At 44.5% G+C, this 20,797-nt stretch overlaps 1 protein-coding gene across 1 annotated transcript in view; it reads left to right on the forward strand.

Moving 5' to 3' along the window:
- The first annotated feature begins 12,990 nt into the window (after window positions 1–12,990).
- The window catches only part of UBE3D (ubiquitin protein ligase E3D), a 59,842-nt gene continuing 52,035 nt past the window's right edge, over window positions 12,991–20,797 (forward strand). Inside the window, exons 1-3 of the mRNA XM_086460464.1 lie at window positions 12,991–13,052; window positions 13,561–13,763; window positions 15,673–15,763. Coding sequence (XP_086316590.1) covers window positions 12,991–13,052; window positions 13,561–13,763; window positions 15,673–15,763 — 356 coding nt within the window. The remainder of the gene's footprint in view (window positions 13,053–13,560; window positions 13,764–15,672; window positions 15,764–20,797) is intronic.

Here is a 20,797-nt window from a genome sequence, read left to right on the forward strand (position 1 = left end):
CAAAAAACCCGCATATTACCCAAATAAACAAAACAAAACCCCACCAAACTGCATAATTAACTATAATTATCCATGATCTCACTAGTATGCTGCAACAGTATAAAGCACTTAGTAAGATTTAATATTGTGATTAATAACTTCCCTGTACACTTTTCTACCCAGTCAAAATTCACAAGTGGAAACAGCTTATTACAGGTTTCCACAGAAAAAAAACAACACTGCTTTAGGTGTTCAAATTCCTTCCCGTGAAAAAAATTAAATTAAAATCAGCATAATAATCTGTGTACTACCCATACTGGCAACTTCTAAATCAACACGAAATGTTTTCCTGAGAGTGACTGTCATTCCAACAAGAATCAAATGAGGGAAAACCTATGGTTTGTACTACAGAGGTTAGATTAGGTACTCAACTGGATGTGCTCCCTCCTGGCTTTAGAATCTACAATACATGTTTATTATTATGCAAAAAACAAATTGTCAGTAAAAAGAAACTAAGTGCATTTTTTCTTCTTTTGCATATACAGGAAGTGACAGAAGAAAGACTACTGGAATAAGGCTCTAAGTCTACCACCGAGCATAGTGTGATGGAAAGACATAAGGTACATAAAATGTTCTTTCTGCTATTGCTGTTTTATGGTATTCCAAAGTCTGCCTTACACCAGACATGAGTGCATAAAAAGGAACAAGTCACAAGCTTAACAATTCATACGGAATGTACAACAAGCCTTCCCAGTAATCAGCTTCTCTACTCATCATTTACGAAATTATATTATACATTCTTACATTACGAAATATAATTATGAACAATCTCTATGTGAAGGTATTTGCTTTAGAACATAATGTTTCAGAAGTAAAAAAGTATCACACCTATGTCTATCTGTTTATCGGAGGGGAGAAGAAAGTGACCAAAGACTTCTCACTCTCTTTGGTAAATACACGTCTCTTCCAATTGCCTCTTAAAAACAGAGTTTAGGGTGACATTTTAACCCCTCTCTCGCTATTTTATTTAAACTTTTCAATATATAATAGGTGAACTACAAATCAGTTTGATATACTAGACTGAAATTTTCATTTTGATTCCAGACCCACCAACAGACACCACTGATTCCTCTTCTTCTGGCCCTTGTTCACCGTGCTTGCATACTACTTGGGACTGTCTTACTGTTTGTGGCAAAGTACGAGGAAAAAAGCAGCCCTGTTCACTACAGGGTTCTCCAAGCACTGCTGCAATAAAGCAATAAAAGGTTTCCTCTGTTAAAACAATCTTTGACTTAATGCCAAATAATTATTTTAACCACATCTAACAAAAATTAATTCAAAAAATGTGAGGAAAGAAAACTAAATACATACTAACCAGTGAAAGCTTTGTAGTGGCACATAACAGATGCTCAAGTGACAATGTGATATTCAGTATAACAGATATCATTCCTAGAGTTAAGTCCTCTTGCACTACACAAATGCTGACATCTTACTTACGCCAAAGTTTCTACTTTTAAAATATTATATTCTGTATTCTTCTTAAGATCAAACCAAACAGATTTGAAATCTTCAGATCATGAAGATTTGAAATCACAGATCAGAACTTAGGCCACTCAGTAAATGGAAGATGATCATTTGCATCTTCTTCATTGTAACTCAGGTCAACCACTGACTGAAAATACTTTCTTCTTCCCCAAAATAATATTTTCCCATGTTTTTTGCCTTTCTAGCAATAAATGATTCCTGAGTTGTTTATCTACGATAATTTAATCAGCATGCATTTCACATGTAAAATCAACAAAACTCCAGATATCCGCACTTTTCTTTACATTATGCAAAATATCTAACATATCTCACTAAAAAACAGATGGCAATTTAAATCAGAATAACACAACAGAGAGGAAAATGGGGAAATGCTTCCTTGAATTTGTGGTTATCCTTCAATGCTCACTTACAAGTACTTTCTTTGTCCACTTCTTCCCTTTGTTGACCACTGTATTTGAACAACCAATATTTCAGCCTAGATCTAGAACTGGCCGCTATTGTACTACACTTTCTTTTAAAGGAGAGTTTGCCAACTTCCGTATACTTTTCAGCTTGGCAGACAAAAAAAGGACTTAACATGAGTTTCACTGGCTTACATTATGCTTGCAGCACCCTTCTGAAAGAGAAGCCTTGCTTCCAGGGTAATGCTGTGCCTTCACATTATGACATCTCTTTAAATATCGTGATAGACAGTTTAACACAGAATCTACCAACTTAAAAAAAAAAAATAAAAATCACCAAACATGGTGACCTGACAGTTTATTCATTTATTCTTTGCTTACAACAACTTTAAAATTGAAGATTTAGACTAATATTTTATTCATCCATACTCATCATTCTATTAATACGTAGCTTCATTCCGTCTCCAAACAACTCTGATATTTCTTTTCACAAAAAGATGCCAGGAGGTCTCATATCCTTATTGTTGTCTTATTTGGGTAACCTTTTAATGCAATGCTTTTGGTCCAGACTTTGTCCAACTTCCTTTTTTATTATACCTCAAGATATTATTAATTCATTCACTTCAAATTTCAACTAATTTCTATCCTTTTTTTATGGTTTTAATTCTGAAATAGTGTCCTATGCCATATGTATACCTACACGTTATCTAGACTGTGGTTGTATTTTGCAATGCATCTGATTTCACACATTCTGCAGATGGATTTCAGAGGAATTTGTTAAGTACAATCCTTTTCTGACAGTTCTGAAAATGGTGGCTGGGCCAAAAGTTGTTCGCTTTCCTTATCCTCAGAAGTAAGCCAGCAAAGACATAAATATAAGGCTAAATTCCCTTTGATTTTTGCAAAGGATAGTAGAAAACAAATTACACAAAGCACCATTGGCTTTACATGATTTTTATGCTTATATTGAATAATAAGCTTATGATAAAAATAGGGATGTGTTGAGTAGTGAAATAGTATACTGAGTCTCTCTGGTGCTTTTGTCTCTTTTCTTGTTTCAGTTATTGGGGAAAAACGATTGATCCTGCAGTGTTTCTGCTCCCCAAGCTCTGAGAGGAAAACATATCACTTACTGTTTCTATTTGTCATTCAACTTCTTTTCAGCTACAAGTCATGGCAACATGATTATTAATTTGAAAGACAATTTATGTGCCTACAAATAAATTACTTCCATTTTTCTATTTCATGCTTTAGCAAGTACCATTTAGTTTAGTCTCTTTTCTACCTAGTCTCTTTTCTACCTATTTTTCTCAACAACATTCAAACCAGATTTGGGTTTTTTTTGTGGGTTTTTTTTGGGTTTTTTTTGGTTTTTTTTTTTTTACACACATACTTCATACCTCTTCTTTGTTCTCTTCCACACGCTGCATATTTAATATAATATAGCTCCACCAAAGTAACAAAGAAAAAAAGTAGAATAGTAATAAGCATTTTCAGTCATCCCAGCCCAAGCAGCCATTCCCAGCTAAGCGAGAAGACATTAAACATGGACAGCAGTAACTGGTCAAGAGAACTAAGCCAGCGATGGACACATGGCAGCATCCTCCCCTTACTCAGAGAACACAGCAGAAGAATGCAGGCTGAGCCCACTTACACCAGACAGACTGCTTTCTTACCCGTGTAGCTTGCTGTGCGTGCCATGAGTATTCCTAGTGGTCAGTGTAGCATGCCAGTATTTTTTACACAAGAAAAGCACTACCAGTATAAACATGGCCTAACTTGTGAACACAACCAGCCACTCGAATGCCCAGCCACTCCCCTAATGGAAGACGTAGGATAACATGCCTTTGCAAGATGTTGTTTACACACCTACTGTCACAGGTGCTACCAACAAGCTGGGAAAGCAAGACACTCAGTAAGGTAGAATTGCAGTCTCTCCTTCCCCAGCTCTCATTTATACAGGCTGCCTAGTTTCCAAAAGCACCTATTCTTATTTCAAATCAAACCAGGAATTACACTGTTGACATTCCACCTGTTTCCAAAGTGACATTCCTCCACATGCCGTTCAGCCATGCTCTACTAAAAATGACTGTACGTTTTGGATAATCACAATATTTAGACATCACACTATTATTAGACCTGCAAAAGGTATACTGAATTTCAGCCTCTTTTTGAAAAATTAGCAATATTTAAAACAACAACAACAAAAAAAGCAAATCTGACAGCCAGGCCAGTGTAAGTATTTAACACAGATAGAGCAAGGCTTGGCAACAAAATGAAAGACTATGGTCTCAGCCTTATATTATGCTCCCTTATTTCCTGTCAGCATCTAGCCCATTCTACTGAAAAGTCTTCCCACCACTTCACACTCCTATAGCGGGAATTCAGGTACCAAATTATGCAGTCACACCAAAAGCCATAACAGGTTCACTATTACTGCATACAGAAAGAAGATCCAGGAGCGCAAGGGCTCTTGCTGACCAGCAATGAAAATACAACGGTTGAGTCACACAGAAGGAGCTCATCAAAACCCCATATCCAGCACATTTTAGGATACTTAAAGAGATTAATTGTTTAGGCTTTTCTGGTTATTATTACAGGTATGCAAATGCTATTTCTGAAAAACATTTAACACCACAAGCTGCCACATACTTACGCTTTTCAAGTGGGCACCACAAGATTTAAGGCCATCCCCGCATCAACAGTTGAAATTTAACCCTGCACTACACAAACTACAGATGGTCATACACCCGGCATATCCTTCCAAACATCACACGCCAACAACTGAAGCAGCCGACCCAGGCAGCCAGGAATCTGACCCAAAGAGAGGCCCACACCCTTCTATGCTCAAGGTCAAAGCGGGACGGCTCTGGCAGCCCAATGCCGAGCTTGTGCCCGGACGGGAGGAGGTCCCCTGAGGAAGCCCCTCCACCAAGGGCGAAACCAGGCCCCGCCGGCAGCGCCCGCCGCAGGTGCCGGGGTGGGGAGGGGTAGGGAGAGGCTCTGCAGCTTCGAAACCCATCCGGGCCCGCTTTGCACTACGGGGGACAGCACCGGGGGGCGGAGGGCAGACCACGGAGCGGCAGTCGGGCGAGGCAGGTACCGCGGGGTAATTGATGCAGAGCAATTAACACACTAACCGCTCTCCCCAGGCTCCTCGGCACCTGCCCCCCAACCCCAGGCCACCTCGGGCCCGTCTCTCGTCCTCTCCGACGGTGCCCGCGGCCCGGTACGGGGAGGGGAGGCGAGGGCCGGCCCGGCTCCAGGGGCGGACCCCGCTCGGCTGCGGCGCCCTCCCCAACACAGGCGCAGCGACGGGGAGGGAGGAGGGGAGCGACCGCCGCCAGGCCCCGCAGCCTACCCGCGCCGGGGGGAGGAGGAGGAGGAGGAGGAGGAGGGAGAGGAGAGGAGAGGGCGCCGGGGCGAGCAGCGTTACCTGAGCGACCCGAGCCGGAAGAGCCTGACCGCCGCCGGCAGCCCCGCGCCGCCCTGACAGCTCCCGGCATGCACTGCGGAGCGGCGCGCCTCACCCCCCCCACCCCCCCCCCCCCGGCCCGCACCGCGCCGCCGCGCCGCACCACGCCCCCTGGCGGGCTGCCGCCGGAAAGGCGCGCGGGCGCGGAGCGGGGGGGTGTGCGGCCGCGGGAGCGCGCAGCGGAAAGCCGCGCGTGAGGCGCGGGCGGCCGCGCGCTGGGGCGGGAGGCGCCTGCCCTGCGCTGACGGCAGGTTGTGCGGAGGAACCGCGGGATCACTTTGGTTGGAAAAGGCCTTTAAAATCATCAGGTCCAACCATCATCCTAACACCGCCAAGCCCACTGTTAAACCATGTCCCTAAGCACCACATCTACGCGTCCTTTGAACACCTCCAGGGATGGTGACTCCACCACCTCCCTGGGCAGCCTGGTCCAATGCCTGAGCACTCTTTCAGTAAAGAAATTTTTCCTAATCTCCAATCTAAATCTCCCCTGGTGCAGCTTGAGGCCATTTCCTCTTGTCGTGTCATTAGTTACTTGGGAGAAGAGACCCAACACCGGCCTCACTACAACCTCCTTTCAGGTAGTTGTAGAGAGCGATAAGGTCTCCCCTCAGCCCCCTCTTCCCCCGACTAAACAACCCCAGCTCCCTCAGCCGCTCCTCACAAGACCTGTTCTCCAGACCCTTCACCAGCTTCCTTGCCCTTCTCTGGACACGCTCCAGCACCTCAATGTCCTTCTTGCAGTGAGGGGCCCAAAACCGCACACAATATTCGGGGTGCGGCCTCACCAGTGCCGAGTACAGGGGCACAATCATCTCCCTGCTCCTGCTGGCCACACTATCTCTGAAACAGGCCAGGACGCTGGTGGCCTTCTTGGCCACCTGGGCACACTGCTGGCTCATCTTCAGCCGGCTGTCGACCAGCACCGCCGGGTCCTTTCCAGCCACTCCTCCCCAAGCCTGTAGCGCTGCATGGGGTTGTTGTGACCCAAGTGCAGGACCCAGCACTTGGCCTTGTTAAACCTCATACAATTGGCCTCAGCCCATTGATCCAGCCTGTCCAGATCCCTCTGCAGAGCCTTCCTACCCTCGAGCAGATCAACACTCCCACCCAATTTAGTGTCATCTGCAAATTTACTGAGGGAGCACTCAATCCCCTCATCCAGATCATTAATAAAGATGTTAAACAAGACCAGCAGAAGAGGTGGCTTGGAATTGCCGTGAGGGAGCTGCTGCTTGGGCCTTGTCGGTGCTGTCGTCGTGGTGCTGTGCATGGGGAAAACGTGCCAAGGGGGCACACATGCACTGGTGGAAATAAAAATAAGGGGTGTGTATATACGTATGTGTGTTTATTTTGCCTAATTTTCCCAAAGTTCACCAAAGATCGATGAAAGAAAATATTATTGATAATATTAGTAGTTGTAATTACAATTTTCTCAAATTAGCTGTGATTAGTGTGCTTGAGGCCGCATTACCCGGAAGGGTGGGGGGTGCCCATGCGGGTGGTACGTGGGGGGGATTTTTTACGGCAAGAGTGATTGTCAAGCAACCGGTTCCACCATATGAAGGGTGCAGTTCTTCGACTGCTGTCTGTTTGTTTCAAAGTCATCATTACGGTTCTCAAATTCAAGCAGGCTTTGTAATAGCAAACAGTTATTCTGGTTATGAATTACTTAAGTAACAGGGAAAATGGTGTTATATAATAAATCTTTTAGACTTTGACTGAAGACAAGTAAATATTTCTAAAATATTTCCAGGGGCAAATCTCATAACATTTATAAATCTTCTACTTGGTGACTTATGTTATCAGACAACATTTTATGAAGTCTAATTTTATTCTCCAGTCTTGGGATAGTAATACAAAACACGATTCCTTTTGTCATTAAACTATTCCAGGATTCAGTAGATGAGAACCAGTTCCTTTTTGGAAAGCTAGCAATTCCTGCTGGCTGGCTGAGGCATTGAGTAGGACCTTACAGGTCATGTTTTTCCCATTAAAGTGGTGCATTTACATTTATTTTTCTCTGAAGATAGTGACAAATCCAATTGAGATTTAACCCCTTAACAAGGGTTGGTGGTGCTTTTGGAGCTATTTAGAAGTGGTGATTGTCACAGAGGTGGTGGGACTTTACCTAACGACATGACGTCACACGCTTCTGCACTGTGAAGCAGTTAGATTGCTGAACATGCCTTATGCTGGGTTTAGTAGCGGCAGTTACAACTCAGAGCTCTCGAACTGAAATTGCCTCATCAACTTTGTGTGCAGTGGCAATGAGGAAAACACCACAAAACATTGCGTGCTACTGGGAAGAATTGAGAACAAGCTAGGGGTAGGTGTTTGGCTTCCGTATGAATCCCTGGCGCAGGCTCAGATTGATCACTGCATCACTTCTTGTCTTCCTGGCTCAAGAAGGATGTAGAGGAGTCGGGGAAGGCATGGAGGAGGGATGGCACCTCTGCCTTACAGCGAGAGCAGCAATGGCTGGGACTGTTCGATATGGAGAGAGAAAGGGCAGGGGAGAGGCTTGATCAAGGTTTGCAAAAGCATGAAAGATATAAAGTTGTTCTTCATCAAATCTCACAGTGTGAGATAAGGAGGTGCCTCTTGAAAACAGTGGGTTAAGGTTTGAGGCTGGGCCGGCCACTAATGAATGACAGATGCTCTCTATTAACCCCTCTCCCCTCCCAGAAGGGGAAGGGAAAGAGAACAAGGGAGAGAAACTTGTGGGTTGGAAAAAAAAAAAACAATTTTAATGAAACCGTAACAATAAAAGAAAAGATAAGAATAAAAATAAGAAAATAATTAAATATATACAAAGATATACAACACCAATACCAAACCAAACTCCCCCCAACCTGATGACGATACGTCACCACCGACGCTGCAGGGCTGGCACTGGGGCAGTCCCAGGCTGGACTTGGCAGCAGATGGGAACCGGAGGCAGGAGCTGGGCTCAGGCCTCACGCACTGGATTCAGGGATGCACGGATTGGGATGGATGACAGAAGAACAGACAGAGTCCTCCTCAGATGTCGGCCGTCGAAGAAGAGAGAGAGACCCTCACGATCCCTCAGCTTTACACTGAATATGGCATCTGTGGGATGGAACACTCTGTTGATCAGGTTTGGGTCACCTGTCCGGTTCGCTCCTCCCTGCAGGTGCGACCTTTTTACGTGCTTGCGACCCTTTTCACTCCTGGCACCCCAACACGAGTACAAGGTTTAGCAGTGACCTTGGTTGCTATAGGAGCAAGTATAACCAAGGGCCTCTCTGCATCCCATTCCTTGGTACGGACTGTAAACTGCGCTGTCACTACTAGAAGCAGTTACTGTCTGGAAAAACATGGTGTTGATTTCAGAAAGTGCAGTTAGTTAGAAAAGAGTTAATTGAAAAGTAAAATCACTGAGCAGAATTAGCTTTGTTTTAGCTCAAACCAGGACACAGTGGAAGATAATTTTTGAGACATGTAAAGAAAATGCTCTTCTGCAAAGCAGATTGTAAACTTCTAGAACGTGTTGCTGCCAGAGATCGGGGACTTGGGCACCATCCACAGGTTCAAGGAGGCATTATTCATACTGATGGCAAACACATCCGTAAGTGAAGGAAATAGGCAGAGATGTGCCCTCCAGCATCCCCAATACAGTGAGAGATGCAGGGGAAGTACCGGGAAGTGGCCACACTAAGGAGCTCTTCCTCAATCGTTTCTCTTTTTACCGACGTTGGAGTCAAAATTCTGGGCTAGACGCACGGCTGACACTAGGTGCACTTGCTCTGTAGGACATTTACCTTAATTTCTGTGTAATTATTTCACTGCAGAAATGATGAGAAACCTGTAATAGACAATTTCAAATAAATGCAGGTCACGCCCTACGAATACTTGAGATTATTCATAACTTTGCAGCCTGGTATAAGCCTTTGTAAATTCAGGGCCCAAGGCCTTTTTACTAATCCTAGGAGGTGATTCTCCTATAATTACGTGGATTTTATGTTTGACGTGTGACCTGCTTGCTCCGAACAATTTTATCTGCAATATGTACATTGGTTTTTGATGTGGAAATGAAAGCCACCATTTGGACTAAGTATTTTCTTCCTTAAAAACCCAAACAAACAACAACAAAATCACAAAACATCACCCTCAGAATGGCATGTAGAGAGTATAGTCTGTGTCTTAGAATACTTGAATAAATTCATGCTTTGTAAAAATAAAAACTTGGTTAAGACAGTTTAGCTGACTAGTGTCTCAATATTTTTCTCACAAAATCTAACCTTACTCCACTTACTTCTTTGAGACTCTTCTAAGACATCTACTTGGTTTTGCCAGCTCCACGGACTAAGCTTACTTCAAAGTAATCATGTCTTAGATAATAAATTGCTATAAAATCAAGATGTGCAAATCTGCCTTTTTGTTTGCAGCTTTGCAGATCGTGTTTTCAAATGACTCTCTGCAATCACAGAAGGTCTTGTGAGTTCCATAGAAAGCAAACACTTAACATTGCAAAAGACTATTTTTTTCCAAAGCAGAAGCTTCTTTCCTTCGTGTCCTTGAATACAAACCAGCAACAGCCTCTTACATACTGTGAGGGTGGCGTGCTGGATGAAGCGTGCAGTGGAGACAGTGCTCATGAGCTAAGGGGCAATCACACAGAGGTGTCAAGGTGGGCTTACAGTCTCTTATCTGATAAAAAACCTCGTGAGAGGCAGTCGGAAGCCTCACCTCAGAGCAGCAGAGCCTGTGCCGAGCGTCCGTTTGCTATAAGCGCAATGTGACATGGGTTGGGAGGAATTCAGGACTTGTAATGTTGCAAGAAAGGGTGGAGAGGGGGTTGTTCACAAGGCAGGGGGTAGGTGGTGGTGCAGTGACATGCCCCAGGACACAGGCCCCAGCACTGACTGGGGAGCCTGCCCCAGGCTCAGCAGAGACCTCTGCTCAGAGAGAGCTTTGTGGGCAGGGTGGGATGACCCCGGCTGTTCAAGGAGATAAATCACTTGACACAAATGTGGGTAACTCTAGGTTTGCTTTATTAACAACTCAGAGTTGGGCCAACACCTCAAGTGTGTGGCAACTGAATTCCAAGTCCTTGCAGGTTTTATACCTTTTCTTTATCAATACACAGAGTCCAAAGTCTTTGTAAATTTTCACTCAACTTTTCAGTTCTTCATAGTCATCCCTTACTAAGTCCGCTAACAATCCCCTTATTCAGGTGGGTTTGTCTTTCCTGGTTCCAATTCTTGTTTTCAGTTTCGGGTCATCTCTGGGTCATCGTCTACAAAATTATGTTTTCTACTAGTCCTATATGGCTACAATTCTGAGAACTTCTTACATCAAGTACTTATAAGGCACAAAGTTATTTAAGACTTAAGCAATAAGTAAAACTCAAACAATCCTAATTCTAATCTTATTTCCCTATGCTCAGCACACCTGTTATTAATTAATCACTGTTATTTTCTTTTATTTTCCTACATGATCTGCACGACTGGGTTGGGAAGGTCTATACAAAGGACAAGGCTAAGAACATTTTCTTGGCCTTTAGAGCAGCTTATTCAACTGTAAAGTTTTGCTACACCAGCCAGCTGCTCGCTCACTGCTCCGTGGGGGGAAAACCAGCAGAGCAAAAGCAAGGCAAGTTGTGGGTCAAGACAATTATGGTTTAGTAAGTGAAGGAAAGAGGGGGAAAAAAACAACGTACAATCACTCACCACCTCCCACAAACAGACCACTGATGCCTTGGCACTCTCCGAGCAACGGCTACTTTGGAAAGACTACACCCCCAGGTTTTATTGCTGAGCGTGACTTTCTGTGCTATGGAATATCTCTCCAGTCAATTCAAGTCAGCTGTCCTGCCTCTGCACCCCCTCCAGCCTCTTTCCCATCTCCAGCCTCCCTTGGGGGACAGTGAGACACTGAGAAGGCCTTGACAGTGTGCAGATACTGTTCAGCAATAGCTAAAACATTGATGTCTTATCAACACTGTTTTGGTCACACGTCCTAAGCACAGCACCATACAGGCTGATGTGAGGAAACTCCATCCCAGCCAGACGTAGGATGGGGGGCTGCAGGAATCACCCTGCAGAGATGGTGCCTTTGCTTGCTGGATGTGTGCAGTGGTGGAGAGCTGCTACCAATCTGAGGAGCTTGAGGAGCCCAGCAGACTGTGCAGTATGAGAGAAGATGAAAAAGAGTTTGACAGGGTCTTCCCAAAGACACTGCAGAAGTGAGAGCCCAAACTGCACAGAAGGAGGGGCAGCTAGAGATTATGGTCATGGAGGGTTTCCCATGACAGGGAAGGATGGAAGCTTGTGACTTCCAGCAACAGGAGGACAGCTCCTTCTCCACCTGCAGATCTGCAGTTGGAGAGTAAGCTCCATGGCCTGGTAGCCCATGATGGGGAGAAAGGCTTATCTGGAGAAGCACCAGAGCTGTCCAAGTCTGAGCAACACAGCAGCACTATCAGGAGAAAGTAGTGGATGACAGCAGCAGGAAACTTACAGTTGCAGAGACACTGCTGAGGCTAGCCCGATTTTCGACCTACTATTGCCAACTCTTATCCAGAGGGTCACCAATGATACTGCCCTCTGTGAAGCAGCATCTTGGGTATGTGGAGTTCTTGTATGGGCTGGGCAATGGGCTGGGTGAGAGCTTGCACATTGGGATCAGAAGAGGGGCCAGTGAGGATGGCACCTTGAGAGGATGATACCCTGGTGGGAGCGTGTTACAGACTACCCAATCAGGATGGTGAAGTGGATGAAGTCCTTTGAAGCGTCCCAAGGAAATCTCTGTGACACAAAGTCTAGTTATCATGGGTACTGGCTGCCCCTGGGAAGGGCAAGCCCTGGGCACCAGTAGAGACCAGGAGCACCTGACTAGGGAGCAGCTCTTGTGGGGAAGGCCCTGGGGCCCCAGTGGGTGGCAAGCTGAGCTGTCACTGGCAGCAGCGAGGGCCAACAGCAACCTGGAACAGAGCCCGTATATCAAAAATACTGATTATCCGCCATTTCTTGGCACTTGATAGACCACACCTAGGAGATAGTGCCCACTTTTTGCCCCGTGCCCCTTGGAGGGAAGGCATATGTAAACAGGACAGAGTTTGATGGACACCACCAGGACCGCTGGGGCTGGAGCACTGTGAGGTGAGATGGCCTCTGCAGTGGGTGCCCAGCCACAGCCCCCAGTGCCTGTAGGGAGATGTCAGAGAAGACAGACCCAGGCTCCTCACAGCAGTGGTGCGGCAGGAGGACAGGAGACGTCAGGCAGGTATTGTCACGCAAGAGGTTCAGGCTGGACATAAGAAAACACTGTGAGGCCAGCCGAGACCTGGAGCGCTGCCCGAGCAGATTGTGCAGGCCTCGACCTCGGGGCTTCGGGACTCGACGGGACCCAGCCCTGGCCACCCAGGCCCGACCCCACAGCCGACCGCAGGGCGAGAGGGGGGGCCGGCGGCACCCCCGCGGTGCGCCCTCCCGCCGCTGCCACCCGGGGCGTCGCCGGCGCCGAGCTGTAGGGGGCGCTGTGGCGGGCGGCCGCACCCCGCCTGCGCCGGCCGGAAGAGCGATCGCTTCCTGGGCGGGCCGCCGGCGCCGTCCCAGTCCCAGCATGGCGGGAGGGTTTCTGCTGGAGATCAGGCGGGGAACGCAGAGCGCCTTGCTGGTTATCCGGTAGTGCGGGGGCGCTGCCTGCCTCCCGCCGCTCGGGCCGTGCGGAGCGGCTGGTGCCGGCGGGGGAGGCGCTCGGGCGGCGGGTCTGGGTTTTAGCGTCCTTGGCCTCAAACGGGGAGGGGGAACCCGGGTTATGTAGCGGGGCCTCCCCCTGCCCTTCCCTTCCCTTCTTGTGCCGCTCGGCCAAGCCTGAGTTACTCTGCAAATAAATGCTTCATGAGAGCGGTGGTTTATTTCCCTCGATTGCTCCTCTTCCCCACGGGAGACCCCGGTTTGCCCCGCGGGAACCGGGGCGCGACTGGGCCGCGGGGGAGCTACAAGGCGGCCGCGGGCTGCCCGCGAGGCGTCCCGCGCTCCCTCCGCATCGCGGCTTCCCCCGCCTCTGAGCTTCGATGCGAGCCGCGGCCCCGCTCCGGTGCTGCCCCGCCCTCTGTGGTCTCCATGTGTAAAGCGGCAGCTCGCCCTGACACCGCCTTTCTGAGGTAAACCCGTTGCTTTGCGTCCCCAGCCAGGCGGACCTCCCGAGCTCTCCGGTGGACGTCTCGGTGGCCGCGGACCGCCTGGAAGTGAGCAGCGGCGGCGGGGGCTGCGAGGCGGCGGCGCTGCCGGCAGAGGTCAGGCTGGCCCCGTCCTCCTGCCGCGGCCTGCACCGCCTCCCCGGCGACGGCCTGCACCTGCGCATGCGCCTGCGCCGCCCGCCGCCCAGCGCCGGTAAGGCCGGGGCGGGGCCCGCGTTGCCGCCCGTTCGGCGCTGGGCGGGGGAGGGCCGGCCCTCGCGTGGGAAAGGCGGCTCTGCTTAGGGTTAGCTGAAACCGAGCTGCTTTAAGTGACGTGCAAGCGGAGAGTTTAACGTGTCGATTCTGCAGGACAACACCCCCCTACCCCCAGGCCCCCCCCCCCCCCCAGCCAGCTGGAGTTCGCGCCTTGCGTTGTGCAGGTGCTGTCGCTTTCCCTAAAAGGCTCTCTAAAGAGCTCTGGGCTGAAGGTTTAAACAGGAAATGATAAAATCTAATAAAATTGTCAGCTTTAAAAATCGAAAGTGCAAAAAGTGGCGTAATGAAAGGGAAGCATGGTTGCTCAGTGGGTATTTTGTGGAGGAGTTTGAGAACTGCTCTCTGTTCCTCCCCCGTGGTTTCCCTTATTACTTTAAAGTTATTTTCTTATCCTCCTATTTCGTGCTTGGTAGCTGAAAATGCGGTAACGTGATTCATCCAGGCTATTGCACTGAGGTTGTCGCTGACCACTTAGCCATAAAGGACTGTGATTTTGTGTTGGGGCTTGTTCTGACAGCCTAAGTTTGCAGGGGTTAACGTTGCAGGTAATATCTGCAAAGTTCCCTTCTTTATTTCATGCTGCTAGTTCAGGTCTAGGATGTGACTGCGTAAGTAGAAAGCTGGTGCTTTCTTTCATTCTAGCATCTAAGCTCAATGCGTTTAGATTCATTTAATAGGATGAGAGACAGATGTATTAAATAACACAACATTGTCATTCTGATTTTTTTAAAGCAGAAATGACCTATAAAATATGTGATGTACAATAATGGTTTCAGCACCAGAAGCACGCAGGAATGCTCTGTTGATTTTGTGATATGCTGAGGTTGCTTCTGTATGTTGACCTGTAATTATGCATGTGCTTTGACAATTCAATTATACAAAAATTATTTAGTGTGTCTTATTAGTGAGGCACGCTTCAAAAGATCAAAGATGAAGTTTTAAAAATTTACCTTTGAAAGTTGTACCAGTGAAAAACCAGATGGTAATCAACGTATATATTGGATAACCTTAGTTAGACTTTAATGTTTTATATTAGTATGCAAAACTAGTTGTCTCTTATATGAAACTCTTTTAAAGTACTTTTCATTTGTGGTTGCAACCTAAATCTTAAATGCTGAATGCCAGTGCTGAGAATATACTTTGATTCTTCAGTTTGAGGAAGTGGGCAGTGCAAAACATATTCGCACATAGAGCTAGGCTTGCAGTTTTACTTTTCTTCCACCTAATGTTATTTGATAATTTGTGGAGGCTTTTATAGCTCCTTTAATTTGGAAAAGTTGCCTGAGCTGGCTTTTGTTAGACTGTTTTTGCTTTGCTGGCCTGCAGAGGGTATTGCTCACTATCTGTTCCTTGAGTGAGTACCACAGTGGCTGGTATCTTACCTGCCTGAAAATTTAAAACTAGTGGGCCCCCCCCAGCCTGGACTATTTTTGTTACATATTGGGATGTACTTTCATATTGCAGAGGCACTGATTAGCAGAAATATCATTACAAAAGGGTGGCATTGAATTTTAATTTATACAATCTCCCTAATGATACCAATATCTCAGCTCCCCCTGTGAAGAGGATTTGCACCTTTAAAATAATTGTTTATGTATACAATTCTTGCTCAGCAATATAGGGCATAAGGTGGAGATGGCGAGTTTCTCCTAAAACTAAATTCTAATACTTGCTTCTATAGGTAAATAAATCAAGATTGTGTTTAAAATGTCAGCATTTTGCTTTGTTTGTTAGATTCTTATCATCTGTTTGTTTGTTTGTTTGAGGTATTTGGCAGGATTTTTCTGTACAAGTAACAGAAACTTTTACACAATTTTGAAGATTAATATGTCTTCTTCTATCTATAGATTTGTTTTTTACTTTGAGGGAAAGCCTGAAACCCCAGAAGAATTATGTCTTTTACTGTCAATCCTGTGGTGACGTCATAGTAAAAGACCGGTGAGTACTGCACTGTTTTGTGTTTGTAGCGATAAATGCCATAGTGATTGGTATTCTTATTTTATTTTCTTATTTTTGTGTACTTGGAGAGACAGGTAAAAGGTATTTATTTGACATTGATAGCAGAGAACACTTGAAGCACATTGGGTGACCAAAATTACCTGAAACAGTTTTTCACTGTTTATTCATTTACTTCTTGATTTCATTCTGGCTGGAAAGTAAAAGTACCTTACAAAGGGAGTTTGGTGTATTGCCCTGGAAGCTGGGAAATCTGGATTCTTTTCCTGCTTGTCTGCTATGCTTTGAGCAAGACGTTTCCTCTTGTAACTGGACCTCCCTATGTGTAAAATTTCTGCTTTGAGATCTGTGCTTTTTATTCATACAGAATCTGTTTGCACTCATCATAGCAACTTCTGGTTTTGCCACACAGACAAAAGGCCGTAACATTTTGTCCTGGAAATATTGCAGATGTTCATAGTTTTCATTGATTTAAAAAATACTCATAGTGTGTTAGTAGCTGACATCTCTGCTATGTTGAAGGGAATAAAATTGAAAATTTGAGCCTAGAATTCTTTCTTCCTCTGCACTTCAGGGATCCTCTTCAGTTCTGCTCAGTCACTTATAAATTCCCTTCAGTCATCGTGCTGTAGCTATAGAGTGGCTGCTCAGGATAGGGATGTTAAGTGAACATTCTATCTGCTCTATCTGTTAAGCGAAGCCAGCCTCCACATAGTTCAGGGATGCTGAATTCAGGAAACAGAGGAGCTGTTTCTTAGCTATATGACTCGGCCTTATCTCTGTTTCTTACAAAATCTGCAGAGTGAATGAGAATTGTAATAAAAAGCTGCTGCATTTTCCGGTTCTTCTGATGAACAATTTTGACAGCTTCAGCTGGATATGTAAGAATCATTAGAGATGTATTTGCAGCCTTTTATGATCTGTGTCACTTCTGATACTCAGAATGGTAATACAAACGTGATATAGTCTGTAAACTCCTGTTACTTTCTTGTCATACATACAGATTTATGTCTGGCTTGAGTGTAACTGAATGAGGATTTCCTGGCTTTCTCTTCTGAAATGTCTCATCGGAAAGTCTAGTAATAACTCTTATTTTGATACATTTGTGGAGTAATGAAACTTCTAATTTCTAGTCAGTAACATTTGTTTTGAAAAGATACGGCTTTTCTATATTTTCATCTCTGAGTAGGCGTTTTCCTGAATTTCAGTGCATCAAATTCATATGCATGGAGTTTACATCTTTTGGTTCTGCATCCAACAATGTGACGCAGTCAAAATTTCTGAGAAAGGAAAAAGAAGGCATGTTCATGGCTCTTTGCTTGGCATTTCTCCTCGCAGGGAACTGCTGAGTCCCTCAAATGTTATCACTAAAAAGATACTGATTAAGACAAGGGTAGGAGAGTGGAGCTACCAGTGTATCCAACACCTTCTGTTCCAGCACTTCCAAAAGGAAGACAGTAGCGTAGTCAGTACTTTTAGCTACAGGATTCACGTGTTGGCCTCTCCAGGGAGAGTGAGTATGACAACGGCAGCACAGGTGGTGGGATTGCAGGGAAGTTACAGAAATATGTGAGGGGGAATTCATTACAGTGTGAATTACTAGGGAAGGGTCTCTAATAAGAAAAGCCTGAGATCTAGAAAATTATACCTTTGAGAAGAAATTGAAATAAATAGGATTTAGTTTAGATAAGGCTGTGGAGAAGATGTAAGCTCTTCCAATATGTAAGAAGTTGCTGCAAAGAAGGTGGCAGTAGTCATCAGTTGAAGCAAGAGGAATTTAGGTTAAAATTTAAAAAAAAAAAAAAAAAGCAAGTGTCAACCCTGTTCTAAAGCTTATTTTTTACTGTTAGAGACTGCATAGGAAGCCATGATTTTGAAGATTAAATTAGAGAAATATGGTAGGAATGGTTTAAATATCAGTGATCCTTCCTTGATGCAAGAAAATGAACTCTATACATTTTCTGAAATCCCCTGGCTTAGTCTGTTTCCTTCCATGAATCTGACAGCTCTTCAGAGGTTAGGGTTTTGCTCTCTGACTCTTCTCCATTACACTCACATTACCCACATTAGAGGAAGTGATTAGATTTTTTTTTTTTCTTCCATGATTTAAGAGCTGCAAAGAATTTGGGATACTTTCTTTTTTCTTTCTCTCCGTCTATGTAGGCTAAGTGTAGCTCAAATATAAAATAATTCTTTAGGGCTTTATTTCTGTCATGAAGAAATTCTAAAAGGCTGAATGTTGGGAAAAGTAAATTTCATAAATTGGCTGTTAAGCAGTAAACCTTTTCCTTAGTCCAAATGTTAAGAATTTGTACTATGTAAGTATTCTATTGCCAAAAATGGTGGCAGGGGAAATCTTCTAATTACACATTTCCTACATAAATAACTTTAAGCATGACAATTAACTGTGAAGCTGGGCTGTCCCAAGATATTTTAGTTAGTAAGTAAGGAAGACTGACTACTGAACAGAAGGGTTATATGTTTGAAAGTCTAAAGTCCATTTTATTTCCAGGTTTTTGAATTTTCAGTAGTTAGGATGATATAACTGGGTTCTTGGATATTTGATAGTAGTGGTGTTAGAGATTCTTTTTCTTAGTCCAGTTTTATAAGGATCTCTACGGTCAAATAGTTAACTTATCATGGCAGCCCACCTAAGAATTACACCCTTATGGCACGGCTCTTTTAGACTAGTGCCTAACTTCTAGCTTTTTAAAATTAAGTTAGTTACCTAGGCCTCTGTTTGGAGGCAGAGAAGTATCTCCAGGAGATTCAGCCTGACTATATTAGACACTTTCAGAATGAGAAAGTTTCTCTTAAATGTCCCAACCTAAGGACTGTTTGTCGTGCTCTGACTGTGAAGGCAGTCTAGGTGGCTACTTTAAAGTAGAAGAAACTCGGTTGTTATTAGCAGCAAGTTTGGAGCTATAAGTCCCCCTGTTAGCTAGGTTTTGTCACTGTATTTAGCAGACTCAAATTAGTCAGTACCCAGTTAACTTCAAGTTTCTTTTTATTTTGTTTTTCTGGAAAGCTACATTTGTATTACTGTTAAATTTTTCCAGTTGTAGTGATTCAGAATATGGCTTCCTGCCTATGAATGACAAAAGCCTAAAATATAGTGGAAATGCTACATTTTCTGCATAGCTCAAAGTTAGGAGGAGTCTGTTTAGGAAAGTCCTAATGGTTGGAGCAACAGCTTTTGTTGGGCAACGATTCAAGATCTTGATGCTCTAAACCTTGAGGGTAAAGAAAGGGTAATGTAGTGAAACTGGACAGCATTAGTCTGCAGCTTAAGGTGATTGCTGTCTTTTTTTTTTTTTTTTTTCCCCGGTATGTAACACTTGAAAAAACATTGCTGAGCAATACCAGCCTTTTGTTGCTGTAGCGTAAAGAGCGATACATGGGAATGAAGACTTCCTTTCTTCAGCGTGAGCCCAGGCATTGGAACTAATTGTAAAAGGCTGACGAATAATCAGTCATTAGGCCAATGACAGAATTAAGGTGCCACCATGGCAGAACTGTGGTTGTATCTCGGGCAATATATGAAGACAGTGATGGGTAGTGCCGAGAGGTGATCTTATTTAGTTATGGTAAAGCTGGGTCCGAGGACAAATTATTCCAACTTTAATCTGAAGGTGGGGCAAGCACAGTTTAAAATGTATTGTTGAGCTAGAAAGAAGGAAGTTTTCATAAAAGATTTTACTTTCACCCACCCAACAATACCAAAGGCACAAGAAACTATAATGGGAAGAACTGGCATTTTCAGAAAAGAATAGTCTATGAAGTGCAAGAAAGGCAGCGTGTCTTAACTGTTGGCTTAGCGGCTGTGTGGGTATTTGTGAAGTAGCACCATAAGCAAAGTTGCATTTGCAACTTTAAGTAAGGAGTAGAATCAAGAAACTACGCAAAGGTTTCAGGCAACAGTGGAAGAAATAACAAAAGGGAAACAAGAACAAAAGGAAAGCATTCAAGGAAACTAGGCAGAGCAGAAAGCACAGCTCTGCAACAAACAGTACATCTCGAAAACTGTTGCAGAGGTGCAAACTGTTACAACCCTTGCCCTTTATTTTGGTAAAGGGGCTGAATTTCTTCCCAGTGCAGTAGTTTTCTAGAAAACACATGTTAAAAGAAGTGTAAATATGTGGACAGTATCCATCAGTACTTCTACATTCTCAAGAAAAACACATGTGGTGGGACCACAGAATGGCTACAGGAACTGTAGACAGGAAAGTATGGACCACTCACTCATAATGACTGAGCTGGTATTTATAGCCACATGTATATATTCTAGCTCTAAGAGTATATTTTACAACTTGAAGCAGTGATTCCAAACCTTGGCTTATAAAATCCTCTGGCACTGTGTGTAACCAAAGAAAATAAGTTAAAAACAGCACTGGTAATGAAAGAAAAGTCTTGTATTGCGTGGAGTAGCCTCCTTAGTCCTTACAGCTGCCCAGGAGAAAAGGATTTGGGTTTTTTTGTATGTGACTTCTGAAAGTTGAATTTGAATCTAAATCAAGATTGCATCATCCTTTTTTTTTTTTTTTCTTTTTTTTTCCCTTTTAAATGAAGATATACTGTGGTATTTTTGTCAGGATTTCACTTTTTCAAAGTCTGTTACCTGACTTTGAGGGGCTTCAAAGGCCGTGCTCTCTCTTGCAGTGACAGCTTTCAGCTTTCTGTTTCTGTTGTTTTTATAGCAACATTTGGTGCAAGGGGACTGTACAAGAAGTAATAATAAATATAATTGCAAAATGCTCATTGTTGTATTTTTTTTCATGACTGGGTAGAACTGTTTTATTTTTGCTATGTGATTCGTTTCATGACAGGATTATGCCAAGTTCTGTCTTATAATCTTTGGAGATTCACCCTTGGGAAATGCTTCATCACAGACTTGGCAGGAAACACTCAGCCATTGTTTCCTCAGAATTCATCCGAAGAAAGTGCCTTTAACTGCGAGGAAAGTCAAGCGCTTCAATTTGGGAAAATGCCATACTTCCTCCCTGCCCCCTGCAATTT

Source organism: Leptosomus discolor, chromosome 2, assembly GCF_034619465.1.
Source record: "Leptosomus discolor isolate bLepDis1 chromosome 2, bLepDis1.hap2, whole genome shotgun sequence".
In the NCBI taxonomy this organism is placed as follows: Eukaryota; Metazoa; Chordata; class Aves; order Leptosomiformes; family Leptosomidae; genus Leptosomus; species Leptosomus discolor.